The 19830-nt window shown below is 35.9% G+C and overlaps 1 protein-coding gene across 1 annotated transcript; it reads left to right on the top strand.

The window, feature by feature from the left end:
- Positions 1 to 34: 34 nt before the first annotated feature.
- LOC126871302 (uncharacterized) lies at positions 35 to 19573 on the top strand. Its single transcript, XM_050629939.1, has 11 exons — positions 35 to 4280; positions 4735 to 5106; positions 5688 to 5872; positions 5986 to 6274; positions 6668 to 6837; positions 7150 to 7195; positions 9449 to 9982; positions 10195 to 10566; positions 10785 to 10969; positions 11073 to 11361; positions 18366 to 19573. The coding sequence occupies exons 1-11, from the start codon at positions 3758 to 3760 to the stop codon at positions 18542 to 18544; spliced, it is 3144 nt and encodes a 1047-aa protein (XP_050485896.1). The 5' UTR covers positions 35 to 3757; the 3' UTR covers positions 18545 to 19573.
- The last annotated feature ends 257 nt before the right edge of the window (positions 19574 to 19830 follow it).

Below are 19830 nucleotides of genomic sequence, written 5' to 3'. Positions count from 1 at the left end.
AATCGTTTCATAGCGGTACGTACGGTATTTTTCACTACAACACACGCCGCAGAATTAGATTATCTGTTCTATTTTTCTATTATTTTCTGATAATTTTCCTCTTTTACTTTGCAAATTAGATTCAAATGTGTCCCTACTCTGTTTCACGAACTTATGTACCATTTCTTCCTTTTCTGAATCATTTACTCAGTTTTAATCGAACAGTATTTTCCTAATTACCCTCAAAGTTTACTGTTTGTCTTTAATTAATGGGCATGCACGTGGAAAAGGAAGCAGAGCCCACCACATCCGAACGATTATACGGATCAGTCACGGATACAATCATTGTACTTTCACTAAAATGCTTTTTGAGAAAATAATTTACAATTACGTTTTATCTATTCTTCTATTTGAACAAACTATGTCCATCTCATAGAATATAGTTTTCTTGAATGGTCATCCTTTCCTAATGATCTCCATTCCTTGATTAAAACTCTAATCTCGAACCATTGCACGTGAGACGCTACAATATTCAACATTTTGCACCAGTAATCCATTAATCGATTAAATGATATACAATTGAGTTCTGGAAAGAAGATTCAAGCAATTTCCTCTTCTTTAATGAAACATCAGAAATGATGTGTTCCACGTGTATTGCATGAATAATTGCTAAAATAAATTTTGTCATGGTTCAACAATTTCTTAAAGTTCCTAAATAAAAGAACGAAATACTTTAGGAGAACACACATTAATGATTTTTTAAAGATCAAAGCTCAATAAAATAATACTTTTCGACTGTTCGTGGGGAGACGCGATCACGAGGAAGCGTGCTAATGGGGTGCCAATAAATTCCCGTTAGGATTAGTTCATCGATATTATAAAATGATCGAATCTCTATTTTGTTTAAGATAGTAGAGGTGGTTGAACTGATCATAACATTGGTGTGACAGGTTACAATATACACTTTATTCTAAAAACTTTGTAGACATAAATATTTACATTTGGTGTGCTTAGATACAAGATAAACAGATGACTAATGCCCGATAAACCAGTCAAAATATTGACTGGTCTACGCATGAAAAACCGGTTAAAAGATGTTGAATGATCAAAATATTTTTGTTTTTCTTTTGTTTGGAAGTTGACTACAATCAATTCTCATTGTGAATTAGAAGTAAACTATTCTGGCGTGGTACTATGTCGTGTTTAATAAGTGTTTATCGTATGTTTGATTTTAGTTGACTCTAATGCTTAAATATAAAGGGTAATGTCCTGTTAGCCTGCGAATCTGATCCGTTGTGTCAAATAATTGAGTAACTAGTAGGTTTTGGTGGTTGTTAACTCTCATGTTATATATATATTATTACATTTGGATATTTCTTCTTTAACTGTGCATCATACAAAGGTGCATCTATTAAGGATCTCAGAGATTTCGATTGGAATCATTGAAGAATTTTTATGTAGGAATTAGGTCCAAACAGGTTTTAATACGATCTTATAAAGCATTAATTTATTCTGCACGTTTAAGTTGGAACGTTTGCCAATGAGCCACTAGAATTTTTTACATTTTGATTTAGGTTGTTTTGGTTTATTAACGATGTGTCGTTTCCATGTCGTTCTTCTGTTCAGAATCATGTCCAGATATCTGACGGAATCTTTGTTCGAAATTAAAATATTGAAATTAAATTACTTATGATCACCTGTGAACAGGTTGGTTTTCGCAGCGTGAAGGTTATATAACTGGATTTATTTTCATTTCTTTTGAAGCACCATCTCTGGTACCACTTTTCCATAGAGTCGAGACCTCGCTGGAGAGGAGAGGAGGCAATTGTCGGGTCTGAGTAGGATGCTAGTAAAGCTGTATTAGCATTAGAAAATATCGCTATGGTTATCTCTGTTAACCCCTTAATCTACGATTTATGTTCGAGAATTTTGCGCCGAAAACGAAAACAAGTTATTATATATTATATTATATATTATGTTTGATCCGATCATCGTACTACGAGCTATGCCCGTAATATTTACGTTTGGACCGATCATCGTACTACGGGCTATGCTCGTAGTTGTAGGTTAAGGTGTTAAACTTGGTAAATCGGCAGATATGCCAGCTTCTATTGGAAATGTTGCGGTTATAGCGTCTAAGTATTTAATCATGAACGGCTTATTGGTTAGATATAATATTAAGATGGAGTAGTGAATGTGTGGTAGGATTTTCTTTAGTTTGAATAAAAGTCTTTCGTGCCACACTTTGTCGAACTCCTGTTGAATGATCAAAAGATAGAAAAGTAAAGTTCGGTGATGATGCTGTCGCAGAGGAAAACTATTGCTGGGTGTTGGTCGCTCCACCACCGGTCGCTTGCGGGTGGAAATGATCGTTGAAAATGGGAAAACGCGACTTTCCCATTTCTACCTGATGGAACAATAATCATAAGAAACGTCTCGACTTGAATATGTCTTGTAACAATTAAGGGTCCTAATGGTACAATACGAATGCTTTGTTTCGTGACAGCTCTTAAGGATTATTACGATCCGACTAATTATATTTGGACAGATAATGGCCGCATCGACCAAGCAATAGATTCTGATTTACGTAAAAACTTAGCGGATGTAATAAATACATTAATTACATGTTAATAGACTTGCAAATTTTTGTGGAGTTTCGTATTTTTATGAAGGAAGTTACATATAAATGAAGGTTTATTTTGCACTCATAGGACAGAATATTATAGCAAGTGTTTTACCATGGATACTGATGAATCTAATTTTCATTCATGAATTTTTAATTGCTATGGCGATTTTTACCATATACAGCGGTCACAAGCCCTAGAATGCGAACGAAGGCCGGTCCAAAGTACGAAATTTACGGCAAAAACATCGGAATATCGGATGAGACGAGGCAAATTTCTAACAATATTAACTAGTTACCGATACGAATGGCCCATTCGACGTATCGTAAACCTTATCACCGAGGCCCGATACAGGTAACCACTAACTGATCGGTGTGCGTACACCCCCTTAGCACTTTCCCTTCCTCGTACCGTAGTATCAGAGTGGCGTCGACTTTGAGAAAAAGAATATCCGACTAAAGAGAAGGTAAACGCTTACATTTCCCTCAACATAAGAAGCAAGCGTAACGAGTTTCGAGAGCGATTTATTACAATGAAACATTCCGCGAAATATTATCTAGCTTTTGTATTTTCTGTATGTAACGTTAGGTGCCTCCCTACACAAATCAGATGTCTACACACCCTTATAATCTTTAGGACCCACTATAAATCTTGACATTTTCATAGTTAAGATTCTTTAGACCAAGCAAGTATCTTATTAGGTGAAATGTTCCTTAAATTTATTGTCCACTCCGGGAACTTAGGAAAAACTTGGCTCTCCTGTTAGCCTTCTTTCCGGGGCGACTAGGCTTTCCTTACCCACCAAACTTTTCCTTCGCCAATTAGAAGCAATGACTGTTGCCCTCACTTTTTCAGTCAAACTGCCATCAACGAATCCGATGGTTCCGCGCATCGGACACACCCATCAATAGCTTTCCTCCGCTACAACATCATCGCCGAAATTCATTGATTCATCATCCTTAGATTAGGAAACATCTCTTGACTGCTTTTCTATTTATTAATCAGTCGCAAGTCTAACTTATATCTACACGTACAGCGCGTAACTATCTATATATACGAAGTTGTTGAAATACAGTGAATATTTTAATTCGTTAATCAAGTCTTATCATCAGTCCAACCACTCCTGATCAGTTTTCCTGTCAGGCTTATTTATAATGGCGTTATTAACGCTATACTGGTCTCTGTGTGGCATCTTCATCTTTTCGTCCCTGTTGGTTGCCGCTTATTTGTTCGTAATTCGGAAATACAATTACTGGTCTAAACGAGGAATCATACAACTTAAACCTACGCCCATCGTAGGCAACTTCATGGACTGCATACTGTCAAAAAAATCGGGCGCACAATTTCTCAGTGATGCATACAATTATGACAAAGATTTGCCTTTGTTAGGTTTCTACATCCTCCACAAACCTTGCCTGTTAGTTCGCGATCCAGAACTCGCGAAGCACATTCTAGTGAAGGATTTTGAGTATTTCGCTGACAGGTACGCGACTGCGGATGAGAAAAATGATCGTCTTGGATACGCAAATATGATACTGATGAAAAATCCAGCATGGAAATCTCTCAGGCCAAAAATGACGCCGATTTTTACCCCGGGAAAGCTAAAGAAGATGTTCATATTAATGGCGACGATCGCTGACGACCTCGGAAAGCATCTCGATTCGTTGCATTTGGAGGGTAAGCCGCATTTTTAGTGCATTTACTTAATAATAGATGGAATATGTGAAATTGTTGTTAGCTCAATATACAGGGTGGTTGGTAACTGGTGGTACAAGCGGAAAGGGGATGATTCTACGCGAAAAAAGAAGTCGAAAATATAGAATAAAAATTTTTTTTTTAATTTTTCTTTTTTTTTTAAATTTTTCCATCGAGACAACGATCTACAGTGAGATCCGTTATAACGAGACATGATAAAGTGCACATGACAGAATCACCCCCTTTCCGCTTTTACCACCAGTTACCAACCACCCTGTATATTTTTAAAATAATTATTCTTATTTAATAGAAATGTTTAACAAAATTAAAAGTCAATTCTCTTGATGCGAGAGACTTCAAATTTTGCAACTATTGTTTCTTGATTAAAAATGCAACAATGCTAGACACATCATAGGAAATCTAATATCTCTTTCAGGCGATGGAAAAGCAATAGAGTTCAAAGATATTTGCGCGAGCTTCGCCACCGACATGATCAGTGGCATTGCGTTTGGCTTAAAACTAAATTCGTTGGAGAATCCAAAAACACCGTTCCGTGAATGTGGCAGAAGGATCTTTGATGCTAATTACCAACGTAACATGGAGTTCCTTACCATAACCTTCATGCCTCAGTTATCCAAGTATCTCAAACCGAAATTCTTTGGAAAAATAGCCACTAAATTCTTTCAATCTGTTTTCTGGGATGTGATTGAACAACGAGTCGTTTCGGGTCAAAAAAGACATGATCTCATTGATGTGCTGGCAGAGATCAGGGAGACATACAAGAGCGACGAAAGGTTGAAGAATTACAGTATGTATTTGCTGCAATATTTTACAAATTTCTATTAATGAAGTTATGTATCAATCGTCGAAAATCAGAAATTTCGAATAACGAACTCTGTGAATTACAATTTCATATACAGGGTGGTTGGTAACTGATGGTATAAGCGGAAAGGGGGTAATTCTACGGGGAAAAAGAAGTCGAAAATATAGAATAAAAATTTTTTCTTTAATTTTTTTTTTAATTTTTTTAAAAATCTACAGTGAGGGCCGTTATAACGAGACGTGATAAAGTGCATGCGTACTGAGCGAAAATTCAAAGTCGATCTTCTCGAAAACAAAGCCTCGAACGAAAAATTTTTATTTTATATTTTCGACTTCTTTTTTCACGTAGAATCACCCCCTTTCCGCTTGTACCACCAGTTACCAACCACCCTGTATATCAATAACATGACTACTTCTTCCAATATAATTATATTCATGTCACAAATTGAAAATTATGCCCAAATATCTATATTTGCTAATTTACTTTCAAGTCATTTTCCAATTGTACTAAATATAATAGATCGATTTGCTGAACTTTTCCGATGATGTTTAATATGCATGTTCCAGACTTCGAGGGTGACGATTTAGTGGCACAAGCGGCCATATTTTTTGCTGCTGGTTTTGAAACGTCTGCTGCTACCATGTCTTTCACACTGTACGAACTTGCGAGGAACTCAGATGTACAGCAGACACTTAGGAAAGAGATTCTGGATGCTTTAGAGAAAACTGATGGTGAAATCACATACGATATGGTACGTCAACTATAAAAATATTAACGTAGAAACACGAGAGTGTTTCAAGCAATAGTATGTGAAAGAGGTTATAATATAGTTCTAAACATACTAAGAAATATAATATTTTACAGATTACAACGCTACCATATCTGGATATGGTACTTTTTGAAACTCTTCGTAAATATCCATCTGTACCGAACTTGAATCGGGTTACTCTTGCCGATTACAAAGTGCCTAATTCCGATCTGGTGATAGAGAAAGGCACCCCAATATTCATTTCGATAATGGGTTTGCACTACGATTCGCGGTATTTCCCGAATCCGGAAAAATACGATCCACTCCGATTTACCGAGGAAGTCAAAAGTACCAGGCCAAGTTTCGCCTACTTGCCCTTTGGTGCGGGTCCCCGCATCTGCCTTGGTTAGTAAAATCTTCCGCAATATTTTCCAATATCTTTAACGCCAGAGCTATCGATGACAATCGTATGAAAGTAGAGTTAAAAGAATCGAAATGAAATACATATGTGTGTGGACTTCAAGGGCATAGGTACATACATGTGAAGATCAGTATTCGTTTCTTTAAACTGTGCTTACATTATTAACGATAAGGCATTTATTTTTTAACATAGGACAATTTGCAATCTTATTAATTAAGATCTACAAAATGCGATGTAGCACACATTCCCGAATAGATAATTGATTAAGTTCGTATTCTTGTCACTGGTATGATAAAAAAGATGCAAGTAGCAACGTGTATCTTTAAACATTCTGTTGGCTGTTACTTTTAATCTTAATCTTTCACTTTTCGTTTCAGGTATGCGATTGGGACTCATGCAAGCCAAACTTGGAATCGTACAGATATTGAAGGACTACGAAATTTCACCTTGTGAAAAAACCAAAATTCCAATAGTTACAGATCCCAATGCAGTAATCTCGACAGCTTTAGGAGGAGTACATCTCAACATTCGAAAGACTACTGCCGCTGTTTAGACGAAGCCAAAGTTTTGCGAATCGCCTTATGCATTCCAATGTTCTACTTTGTTTGTGATAAGTTAGATATATTTTACTTCCGAATCGACGAAGTTCACGAAGTATAATCGTCATTTCTTTCTCGGAAGAAATGAATCTTTAGGTATTAAATATATTTTAAAATTGTAATCGTAAATGTCCAATAATTATAATTTTATGTATCTAAAAATAACTGAACTTATGTATTGTTAATTTATATTGAATGTAATATTAAATAATACGAAATCTTATATAATGACTTTATTTATTTAATGGATTTATTTGCAGTATTTGAAACAGGAAAACGACGATTATTTAATTACATCTTATTGTAGTAATGTAATACAACTAATCGAGATCCAACTCTCAAGTCACAACTCACGGCTCGTGACTAACTCCAACTAACTTGCAACTAACTAACGACTAACTTTCTCCAAAAGATCCTTTGCCTGTCAGCGCTTCCATTATACAGGGTGGTTGGTAACTGGTGGTACAAGCGGAAATGGGGTGATTCTACGTGAAAAAAGAAGTCGAAAATATAGAATAAAAATTGTTTTCTTTAATTTTTTTAATTAGATTACATTCCTAACATTATTTATCAATACATTCTACAAATATTTATTGCGCGATGAATGGAGCAATAAGTCGTAGAAATTTTTCTGTGAAATCCGACTCTAAATCTCCTGGATAACTTCGTAATTAAGAACCTCCATAGTATTTATTAGCAATGGAGATTATTCACCTGTTAATAATTTGTACATTTTTATTAATTTTAGTAATTTCACGAATTTGAATTACGGTTGAATATGAAATTATTAGTTACGTTATTTCTATTTCTAAAATATTACTACCTGCCTATATTACTGTATTTTTTATTATTATGCAGGTGAATAACGCCGAGGTTACACCGCTGCCTCTATCTTCATTGATAACACCTTTTGAATTATGCAAAAGATAATTCGTTGTAATAGATGATATAATATATGTTCTAGAATATGTAATTTAAGCAGATATGCTCTAGGTCATGTTGGAAATATGGCAAAAAATATCTTTGCGCGAAATTATAGATTATTGACATTTATATGACCCAAACCCTTCTAATTTGTCCTGCTATTTGTCCCGCATTGTCTAGAAATGGGAATGTGATAAAAAGACACTTTCCAATATCTATACCTTGTTGCTGATTGTGAAAATTCAGTTTTCTATGCAATTTTTTCATTGTCTCATTCCATGGAAACCATTGGTCGAAATACTTCTTTACTATAATTGTATAATATTCAAAATGTTGGTGCTGTGGATAGAAATTTTATAATATGTTTCTTAATGTGTGAAAATCAAATAGTGAGTTATGGCCGAGATGTTAATTATACATTAAAAACAATTGATAACTTCGAATAAAATGTCTTACCAGTTAAGATACCAATTTTTACCATTTGCTCGATGCTAAAATTTTCTACGAGAATTTTTCGCAAATGGCACTTTGTCAGCAAGCAATGATTCAGTGGTACTATTTCACAAGAGAGGGGAGACTACAAATGAGACGTATACACTATCACAGCGGACAATGCAAAGCTCACTCTCGTAATGTACATTACAAGCTTCGGAAATATTTTTTTATTTTATTTGGTATCTGTTACCTTATAGTGCTTGTGACTAGTCAAGAAATCGTTTCATAGCGGTACGTACGGTATTTTTCACTGCAACACACACCGCGGAATTAGATTATCTGTTCTATTTTTCTATTATTTTCTGATAATTTTCCTTTTGTATTTTGCAAATTAGATTCAAATGTGTCCCTACTCTGTTTCACGAACTTATGTAAAGTATAATATGTTACCTTTTCGTCCCTTTCTGAATCATTTACTCAGTTCTAATCGAGCAATATTTGCCGAATTACACCGAAATTTTACTGTTTGTATTCAATTAATGGGCATGCACGTGGAAAAGGAAGCAGAGTCCACCAAATCCAAACGATTATACGGATCAGTCACGGATACAATCATTGTACTTCTGTCACGGGTTAAAAATATTCTTAAAGTTCCTAAGTAAGAAAACGGAAGACTTTAGGAGAACACATATTAGTGATTTTTTTTAATATCAAAGACCAATAAAATAATACATTAATTATATTACTAAACGCGCAAATGTTAGTGGAGTTTCGTATTTTTATGAACGAAGTTGCAAATTATGAGACGATGCCAATGTCTTACAACATTAACTAGTTGCCGATACGAATACCCCAATCGATGTATCGTAAACCTTGTCACCGAGACACGATCCTCTAGGTATCCGCTGGGTGGTCGAGATGCGTACACCCCCTTACCAGTCACCTACCCTCGTTCCGCAGTATCAGAGTGGCGTCGACTTTCGGATAAAGAATATCCGACCAAAGGGAGAGTGGACGTCTACATTTCCCTCAACATAAGAAGCAAACGTGACGAGTATCCAGAGTGATTGTATTACCACGAAGCGTTCCACGAAATATTGTCGAGCTTTCGCATTTCTCTAAATCCATGATAATTCGCAATCCAAGAGGTGCTGATAAATATTATCTTCTGAGACCAACAAAAACATTCTTTCTTGTCAGGCTCATCTAAAATGGCCTTATTATCGCTATACTGGAGTCTGGATGGCATCCTCATCCTTTCGACCCTGATGGTTGCCGCTTATCTCTACATGACTCGTAAATTCAACCACTGGCCGAAACGAGGAATCACACAGCTCGCACCTACGCCTTTCGTAGGCAACTTTATGGACTGTCTCCTATCAAGAAAATCGGGCTCACTATTTGTCAAGGACGTATACGATTGCGGCGAAGGTTTGCCTTTGCTGGGATTCTACGTCTTCGACAAACCTTACCTCTTAGTTCGCGATCCAGAACTCGTGAAGTACGTCCTAGTGAAGGACTTTGACTATTTCCCTGATAAGTACGCGACTGCAGATGAGAAAGATGATCGTTTTGGATACGCAAATGTGGTCCTGATGAAAAATCCGGGATGGAAATCTCTTAGGCCAAAGATGACGCCAGCCTTTACTCCGGGCAAGCTGAAGAAAATGTTCGATATAATGTTGGTAGCAGCTGACGATCTTGGAAAGCATCTGGATTCGTTGCATTTGGAGGGTAAACCGCTTTTATAGTGCATTTACATAATAATAGATTAACCATGAGAAACTATTGTTAGATCAATATATATTTTTGAAACAATGATTCTCACTTAATAGAAGTGTTTAACAAAATTAAAAGTCAATTCTCTTGATGCGAGAGACTTCAAATTTTGCAACTATTGTTTCGTGAATAAAAATGCAACAATCGCAATCTAATATCTGATTCAGGCGATGGAAAGGTAGTCGAGTTCAAGGATATTTGCGCGAATTTCACCACCGATATGATCGGTGGCACTGCGTTTGGCTTAAAACTAGGTTCGTTGGAGAATCCAAAAGCACCGTTCCGTGAATATGGCAGGAAGATCTTCCATTCTAGTTTCCATCGTAACATGGAGTCACTTATCATATCCTTCTCGCCTCAGTTAGCCAAGTATCTCAAACCGAAGTTCTTTGGAGAAAAAGCGACTAACTTCCTCCGATCTGTTTTCTGGGATGTGATTGAACAACGAGTCGCTTCCGGTCAAAAGAGGAATGACCTCATCGATGTGCTAATCGAGATCAGGAAAACATACAAGAACGACGAAAATTTGAAGGATTACAGTATGTATTTGCTGCAATGTTTTATTATCTTCTATCGATGAAGTTATTTAAGAATCGCCAGAAATCTATGAATTATAATTTTATACACATTCTTATTTTGTGAGCTCCCAACGAAACGGACGAAAAATAATTTCCTTTCAAGTTATTTTCCAATTGTACTAAATATACTAGATCGTTTTGCTAAACTTTTGCGATGATGTTTAATTTGCATGTCTCAGAATTCGATGGTGACGATTTATTGGCACAAGCGGCCATATTATTTGCTGCTGGTTTTGAAACATCTTCTACTACCATGTCTTTCACACTGCACGAACTTGCAGTGAACCCAGATGTGCAGAAGACGCTTAGGGCAGAGATTCAGGATGCTCTAGAGAAAACTGATGGCAAAATCACATACGATATGGTACGGCAACTACAAAAACATTAATTTAGGAACGCAAATGAACAGTATGTGAAGGGGGTTATTATATAGTTGTAAACATTCTAAGAAATATAACGTTTTACAGATTACGACACTACCATACCTCGATATGGTAATTTCTGAAAGTCTTCGTAAATATCCAGCTGTAGCATACATGGATCGACTTACCCTTGCCGATTACAAAGTGCCTAATTCCGATCTGGTGATAGAGAAAGGCACCCCAATATTCATTTCGATCATGGGTTTGCACTACGATTCGCGGTACTTCCCGGATCCGGAAAAATACGATCCACTCCGATTTACCGAGGAAGTCAAAAGTACCAGGCCAAGTTTCGCCTACTTGCCCTTTGGTGGGGGACCCCGCGGCTGCATTGGTTAGTAAAATTTTCCGCAATATTTTCCAATATCTTTAACGCCAGAGCTATCGATGGCAATCGTTTGAAAGTAGTATTAAAAGAATCGAAATGAAATACATATATGTGTAGAAATGTATACTTCAAGGACATAGGTACATACATGTGAAAATCAGTATTCGTTTCTTTAAACTGTACTTGCATTATTAACGATAAGGTATTTATTTTTTAACGTAGGACGATTTGCAATCGCATTACTTACGATCTACAAAATGCGACGTGTGGAAATTTTAATCTCAACAGGCACTTTCTCACAGTAGTTATATGGCGAAATTACTTTTATCCCACTCAATCTTTAAAGATTCTTTACATGGCTCGAAATATCATACTGTGTGCATGACCTGCCTCGCCATAATCAAACGAATATAAAATTAAAACTAAAATAAGTAGACAAATTAGATGCATTAGCAGTTAGAAAATTTGGTTTGACTTTCACACATCTTGTTATATTAGTATTACATACTAACATTTTTGTTAAGGAATCTGCATATCTTTGCTTTCAAATCTCTTTTGACTGCAGAACGTGCATACGGTAAAATTAAACATCACCAGCTATATGCCGAAGTATGTTAGAAAACGGAAGAATACAATCAAACAGAAGTTTATCTCCTTTGCTAACACCTAGTTGAGAATAGACTACCAGAATGTAAATAAATATTTAATAACGCATTCCACTGTATGGCCTGCTAGACGAAATAATTTTGCCATCAGACATATTGACACAGTTTATGATTATTAAACAAATAGATTTCTACCGTAGCACACATTCCCGAATAGATAATTGATTAAGTTTGTATTCTTGTCACTGGTATGACAAAAAAGATGCAAGTAGCAACGTGTATCTTTAAACATTCTGTTGGCTGTCACTTTTAATCTTAATCTTTCACTTTTCGTTTCAGGTATGCGATTGGGACTCATGCAATCCAAACTTGGAGTCGTACAGATTTTGAAGGACTACGAAATTTCACCTTGTGAAAAGACCAAAACTCCAATTGTCCTAGATCCCAAAGGAATCATCACGACAGCTTTAGGAGGAGTACATCTCAACATTCGAAAGATTACTGTCGCTGTTTAGACGAAGCTAAAGTTTTGCGAATCGCGTTATGCATTCCAATTTTCTACTTTGTTTGTGATAAGTTAGATATATTTTACTTCCGAATCGACGAAGTTCGCGAAGTATAATCGTCATTTCTTTCTCGGAAGAAATGAATCTTTAGGTATTAAATATATTTTAAAATTGTAATCGTAAATGTCCAATAATTATAATTTTATGTATCTAAAAATAACTGAACTTATGTATTGTTAATTTATATTGAATGTAATATTAAATAATACGAAATCTTATATAATGACTTTATTTATTTAATGGATTTATTCACAGTGATTGAAACAGGGAAACGATGATTATTTAAGTAGAGCTTAATGTAGTAATATAACACAACTAATCGGAATCCAACTCTCAAGTCACAACTCACGGCTCGTGACTAACTCCAACTAACTTGCAACTAACGACTAACTTTTTCTACCAAAACATCCTTTGCCTGTCAGCACTTCCACTATATATCTACATTGTAGTTCGATTGTAGCGAGCTTTTTCTTATGATTATACACGACAGTATTGCGATAGGGTGCATATGTTTTACGTAGAACAATTTGCAATCAGATTAAATAAAACATACAAAGATATATGTCACATGGCTGCGTCACTTTTGTCAGAAGGTAATCACATATATACGGTTTTGGATATTAAAATGTTGGCATGACTTTTGCGTTTATTCCTTGCTAAATGAAAGATCACATTCAACTATAAAAAAGACTGTTTATTATCTAAATCATACATATATTCTAATATACCATATGTATCTCTCATGCTCGATAATAATTCAGCATGTAACAATAGCGGTATAAGGAGTAAGCATTTAAGCCAAAGATATCTTTCCATAGACGGGTTAAAAATTTAACAAATTCCAGATTACATTTTACATAATATTTATTAGCAATTGAGATTATTCACCTGTTAATAACTTGTACATTTTTAATGATTTTAGTAATTTCACTTGACACCTCACAACAAGAATGATGGTTGAATATGAAATTATCACGTATGTTACTTCTAAAATATTACTGCCTATATTACGGCACTTTTTGCTATTAAGCAGGAGAATAACGCTGATACATTGTAATCTCTAACTTCATTGATAACACCTTTTCAATTATGCGAAAGATAATTCGTTATAATAGATGATATGATGTATGTTCTAGAATATGTACTTTAAGCAAATATACTCTAAGTCATGTTGGAAAAATGGTAAAAAATACCTTTGTGCGAAATTAGAGAATATTGTCATTTATATGATCCAATTCCGTATAATTTGTACCGCTTATTTTTCCGGATCTGGAAAGAGGAAAGTGATTGAAAGCAACTTTCCAATATCTATACCTCCTTACGTGTGGAAATACAATTCGATTGAGACAATTGAGCTTCCAATGCAGAAATTTTATAACACGTCTCTTAATGTGTGAAAATTAAGCAGTAGATTACCGCCGAGATGATTATTATACATTAGAAACAACTGATTACTTCGAAAAAACTATCTTACCAATTAAGATGCCAATTCTTACCATTTGCTCGATGCTAAAATCTGCTGCGAGAATTTTTCGCAAATGGCACTTTGTCAGCTAGCAATGATTCAGCGGTAAATTTTACAAGAGTGGGGAGATTACAAATGAGGCGTATATACCATCACAGCTGACAATGCAAAGCTCACTCTCGTAATGTACATTACAAGCTTCGGAAATATTTTCTTATTTTATTTGGCATCTGTGACTAGTGAAGAAATCGTTTCATAGCGGTACGTACGGTATTTTTCACTGCAACACACACCGCGGAATTAGATTATCTGTTCTATTTTTCTATTATTTTCTGATAATTTTCCTCTTGTATTTTGCAAATTAAATTCAAATGTGTCCCTACTCTGTTTCACGAACTTATGTAAAGTGTAATATGTTACCTTTTCTTCCCTTTCTGAATTATTTACTCAGTTTTAATCGAGCAGTATTTTCCTAATTACACCGAAATTTTACTGTTTGTCTTTAATTAATGGGGATGCACGTGGAAAAGAAAGCAGATTCCACCAAATCCGAACCATTATACAGATCAGTCACGGATACAATCATTGTACTTTCACTAAAATGCTTTTTGAGAAAATGATTTACATTTACGTTTTATCTATTCTTCTATTTGAACAAACTATGTCCATCTCATAGAATATAGTTTTCTTAAATGGTATTCCCTTTCTAATATTCTCCGCTACTTGATGAAAACTCTAATCTTGAATCATTCCACGCGAGAGGCCAGAATATTCAATACTCTGTGCCAGCGAATTACTCGTTGATTAAATAATATACAATTGTGTTCAAACAGAAAGTCGGTTCTATTATAATATTTCATGTTCTTTATAAAAACATTAGGAAAGTGTTCCTACTAGATTAATGATTGACAAAATAAGTTTTGTCATAGGTCAGCAAGTTCTTAAAATTTTAAAAGAACTGACATTAGTGATTTTTTTCAACCAGAGAATAATAACATATTTCATTTATTGTATGTTAACAGACCTCCAGATATTTGTGCAATTTCGTATTTTTATGAATGACATTAAACACAAATAATGGTTTATTTTACATTCATTAAATAAAATATCAATACCCAAGATGCAAACAGGGGGCTGACCGAAGTACAAGGTTTGCGACGAAAACGTGACGTCGAATTTTTAGACGCTCCGGGCAAATTATTTACAACATTAACTTATTGCTGACATGTATACCCCAATCGACGTTCCATAAACCTTGTCACCGAGGTTCGAGCCTCTAAGTAGTCGCTGAATGATCGGAGTGTGTACATCCCCTCAGCATTTGCCCTCCCTCGTACCGCAGTATCAGAGTGGCGTCGACTTTGAGAAAAAGAATATCCGACTAAAGGGAAGGTAGACTCATACATTTCCCTCAACATAAGAAGCAAGCGTAACGAGTCCCGAGGACGATTGTATTACAATGAGGCATTCCGCGAAATATTGTCCAGCTTTTGCATTTCTCTAAATCCATGATAATTCGCAATCCAAGAGGTGCTGATAAATGTTATCTTCTGAGACCAACAAAAACATTTTTTCTTCTCAGACTCATTTAAAATGGCCTTATTAACGCTATACTGGAGTCTGGATGGCATCCTCATCCTTTCGACCCTGATGATTGCCGCTTATCTCTACATGACTCGTAAATTCAACTACTGGTCGAAACGAGGAATCAAACAGCTTGCACCTACGCCTTTCGTAGGCAACATCATGGACTGCCTTCTGTCAAGAAAATCAGCCTCGGAATTTCTCAAGGACGTATACGATAACGGCAAAGGTTTGCCTTTGCTGGGATTCTACGCCTTCGACAAACCTCACCTGTTAATTCGCGATCCAGAACTCGCGAAGCACGTGCTAGTGAAAGACTTCGATTATTTCCCTGATAGGTACGCGATTGCAGATGAGAAAGACGATCGTATTGGATACGCAAATATGATACTGATGAGAAATCCAGGATGGAAATCTCTCAGGCCAAAAATGACGCCGATTTTTACCCCGGGAAAGCAGAAGATAATGTTCGATTTAATTTTGGCGGTCGCAGACGATCTTGGAATGTATCTCGATTCGTTGCATTTGGAGGGTAAACCGCTTTTTCAGTGTATTTACATAATAACATAAATAAATAACATAATAAAACTGTTGTTAGTTCAATATATACTTTTAAAACAATGAAACAATAAACAACTTAAGAAAAATGTTTAACAGAATTAAAAGTCAATCCTCTTGATGCGAGAGACTTCAAATTTTGCAACAATCGTCTCTTGATTAAAAATGCAATAATGCAAGACACAACATAGGAAATCTAATATCTGTTTCAGGCGATGGAAAAGTAATCGAGTTCAAGGATATTTGCGGGAATTTCATCACCGATATGTTCGGTAGTATTGCGTTTGGCTTAAAAGTAGGTGCGATAAAGAATCCAAAAACACCGTTCCGTGAATATGGCAGGAAGATCTTCCATTCTAATTTCTATCGTAACATTGAGTCACATATCATATCCTTCTCGCCTCAGTTAGTCAAGTATCTTAAGCCGAAGTTACTCAGAAAAACCGTAACTAACTTCTTCCGATCTGTTTTCTGGGATGTGATTGAACAACGAGTCGATTCCGGTCAGAAGAAGAATGATCTCATCGATGTGCTAATCGAGATCAGGAAAACATACAAGAACGACGAAAATTTGAAGGATTACAGTATGTATTTGCTGCAACGTTTTATTATCTTCTATCGATAAAGTTATTTAAGAATCGTCAGAAATCTATGAATTATAATTTTATGCACATCCTTGTTTCGTGAGCTCCCAACGAAACGGACGAAAAATAATTTCCTTTCAAGTTATTTTCCAATTGTACTAAATATACTAGATCGTTTTGCTGAAGTTTTGCGATAAAGTTTAATTTGCATGTTTCAGAATTCGATGGTGACGATTTAGTGGCACAAGCGATCATGTTTCTTATTGCTGGTACTGAAACATCTTCTACAGCCATTTCTTTCACACTGCGCGAACTTGCAATGAACCCAGATATACAGAAGACGCTTAGGGCAGAGATTCACGATGCTCTGGCGAAAACTGATGGCAAAATCACATACGATATGGTACGGCAACTACAAAAATATTAAATTAGAAACACGAGAGAGGCACATGGATAGTATGTGAAAAAGGGTTGTAATATAATTGTAAACATACTAAGAAATATAACGTTTCACAGATTACGACGTTACCATACCTCGATATGGTAATTTCTGAAACTCTTCGTAAATATCCATCTGCAGCACACTTGGATCGAGTTACCGTTGCCGATTACAAAGTGCCTAATTCCGATCTGGTGATAGAGAAAGGCACCGGAATATTCATTTCGATAATGGGTTTACACTACGATTCGCGGTACTTCCCGAATCCGGAAAAATACGATCCACTCCGATTTACCGAGGAAGCCAAAAGTACCAGGCCAAGTTTCGCCTACTTGCCCTTTGGTGGGGGACCCCGCGGCTGCATTGGTTAGTAAAATTTTCCGCAATATTTTCCAATATCTTTAACGCCAGAGCCATCGATGGCAATCGTATGAAAGTAGTATTAAAAGAATCGAAATGAAATACATATATGTGTAGAAATGTATACTTCAAGGACATATGTACATACATGTGAAGATCAGTATTCCTTTCTTTAAACTGTACCTATATTATTAACGATAAGGTACTTATTTTTTTACGTAGGACGATTTGCAATCGCATTATATAAGATCTACAAAATGCGATGTGTGGAAATCTTAATCTCAACAGGCACTTTCTCACAGTAGTTACATGGCGAAATCACTTTTATATTTTATATTACTTACTTCTTATATTATTATTACATACGAATATTTTTATTAAGGAACCCGCGTCTCTGCTTTCAAATCTCTTTTGACTGCAGAACGTGCATACGGTAAAATTAAACATCACCAGCTATATGCTGAAGTATGTTACAGTTATAGAGGACGACTAGAAAATTTGAAAACGGAAGAATACAATCGAACAGAAGTTTATCTCCTTTTTGCACCACTAGTTGAGAAGAAACTACCAGAATGTGAATAAATATTTAACAACGCATTGCACGGCATTATCTATTAAACATATGAATTTGGTACAGTTTACCACGTTCTATTATCAGACAAATCCATACAGTTTATGATTATTAGACAAATGGAGTTCTACTGTAACACACATTCCCAAATAGATAATTTACTAAGATCCTACTCATGTTACTTTAACATGTTATTCATATTATAAGAAAGATGCGAGTACCAATGTGTATCTTTAGACTTTCTGTTGATGATTTCTTTCTTTTACTCTTCGTTTCAGGTATGCGATTGGGACTCATGCAATCCAAACTTGGAGTCGTACAGATTTTGAAGGACTACGAAGTTTCACCTTGTGAGAAAACCAAAACTTCAGTGGTCCTAGATCCCAAAACAATCGTCACGACAGCTTTAGGAGGAGTACAACTCAACATTCGAAAGATTACCACTGCTGCTGATTAGACGAAGCTAAAGTTTTACGTATCGCGTTATGCATACCGATTTTTTGCTTTGTTTGTGATAAGTTAGATGTATTTTATTACCGAATCGGTGAAGTTCAACAAGTAACATCCTCATTTCTTTAGATATTAAGTATATTTTATAATCGTAATCCTAAATGCCCGAAAATTGTAATTTCAAATATCTGAAAATAATTAGATTTATTTGATCGTATTAGATAATACGAAATTATCTTTCTGTAAATTTGTGGTATCCTGGCGAGGAAAATATTGCATGCAGAGGAAACACATTTAATTTTGTTTCACTTACGCGGTCACATGTATATATTTATTTCATTCACTTATTCTCATTTACAAAAGAGACTAATCGGCCGGTTGGCCGCCACGTGGCCAGTGCATGACCGCCGCTTAACTTACAATTAAATCTCTGTAATATATTATTACGACACCTTAGAATCAAGTTGGAATGGCGAATACCATGCGGTATCCCGGCACCTTGTTCGTAGCCATTGTTCGACGATGGCGTTCGATACGCGTATTAGTCACGGTAATCTGTGGCATAACTCTGCCCATTCCGATCATTTGTATCGTGTCAGTTTCTAGAGCGAAGCGTCGAATATCCACGAATGGTCGAGTATGATTTTCTTGATTCTCGATTCTACGCTATCGAGTGTAAGTTTCGGAGAACACCTGCGCGGGATTTTAATAGTCTTGCTTTTGTTAGCTTCCGAATATTAAGAGGTAGCTTCTTCGTTTCTTCGTTCGATATAATATCATATGAGCAGAATAGCGATCGATCGTCATAATCGAACAAGGTATGTACGTACATACTTACGAACGTCGGGCATGCTTGAATTTGTTTCACGATACTTTTACACACATAATAACTATACAATTCATCGTTTACAATATCTGTGATAGTAACTCGCCAGCGAGCATAGCCGTTATTTCACGTCCTCCGTTCCATAATCCTTTTTCACCAGGTAAATATACGTTATACATACATCTAGAGCCGTTTTTTGTTCGTACGCCATTCGCATCTCTCGACCCATTTCTTCGAATGAAAACTTTCCTTCCCCTGACTTCGAATCAGTATAATTTTCCAGATCTGGATGCAGTTATATTAACTCAGAGAACAGTATATTAATCTGCTAAACCGCACAAGGTCATCGTTATAAAATCACATTGATGCCACGTCGATTCGTCTACACTGATCTTAACCCCTTCCCGTGCCATTTAGTTCGACGAAACTCTGGCCCAAGCGGTAGACATCGACGCGCGCTAAACAGA

The sequence above is a fragment of the Bombus huntii genome, chromosome 11, assembly GCF_024542735.1.
Source record: "Bombus huntii isolate Logan2020A chromosome 11, iyBomHunt1.1, whole genome shotgun sequence".
Taxonomy (NCBI): domain Eukaryota; kingdom Metazoa; phylum Arthropoda; class Insecta; order Hymenoptera; family Apidae; genus Bombus; species Bombus huntii.
Note: the sequence above shows the minus strand (reverse complement) of the source record. Positions and strands in the feature narration are given on the sequence as shown.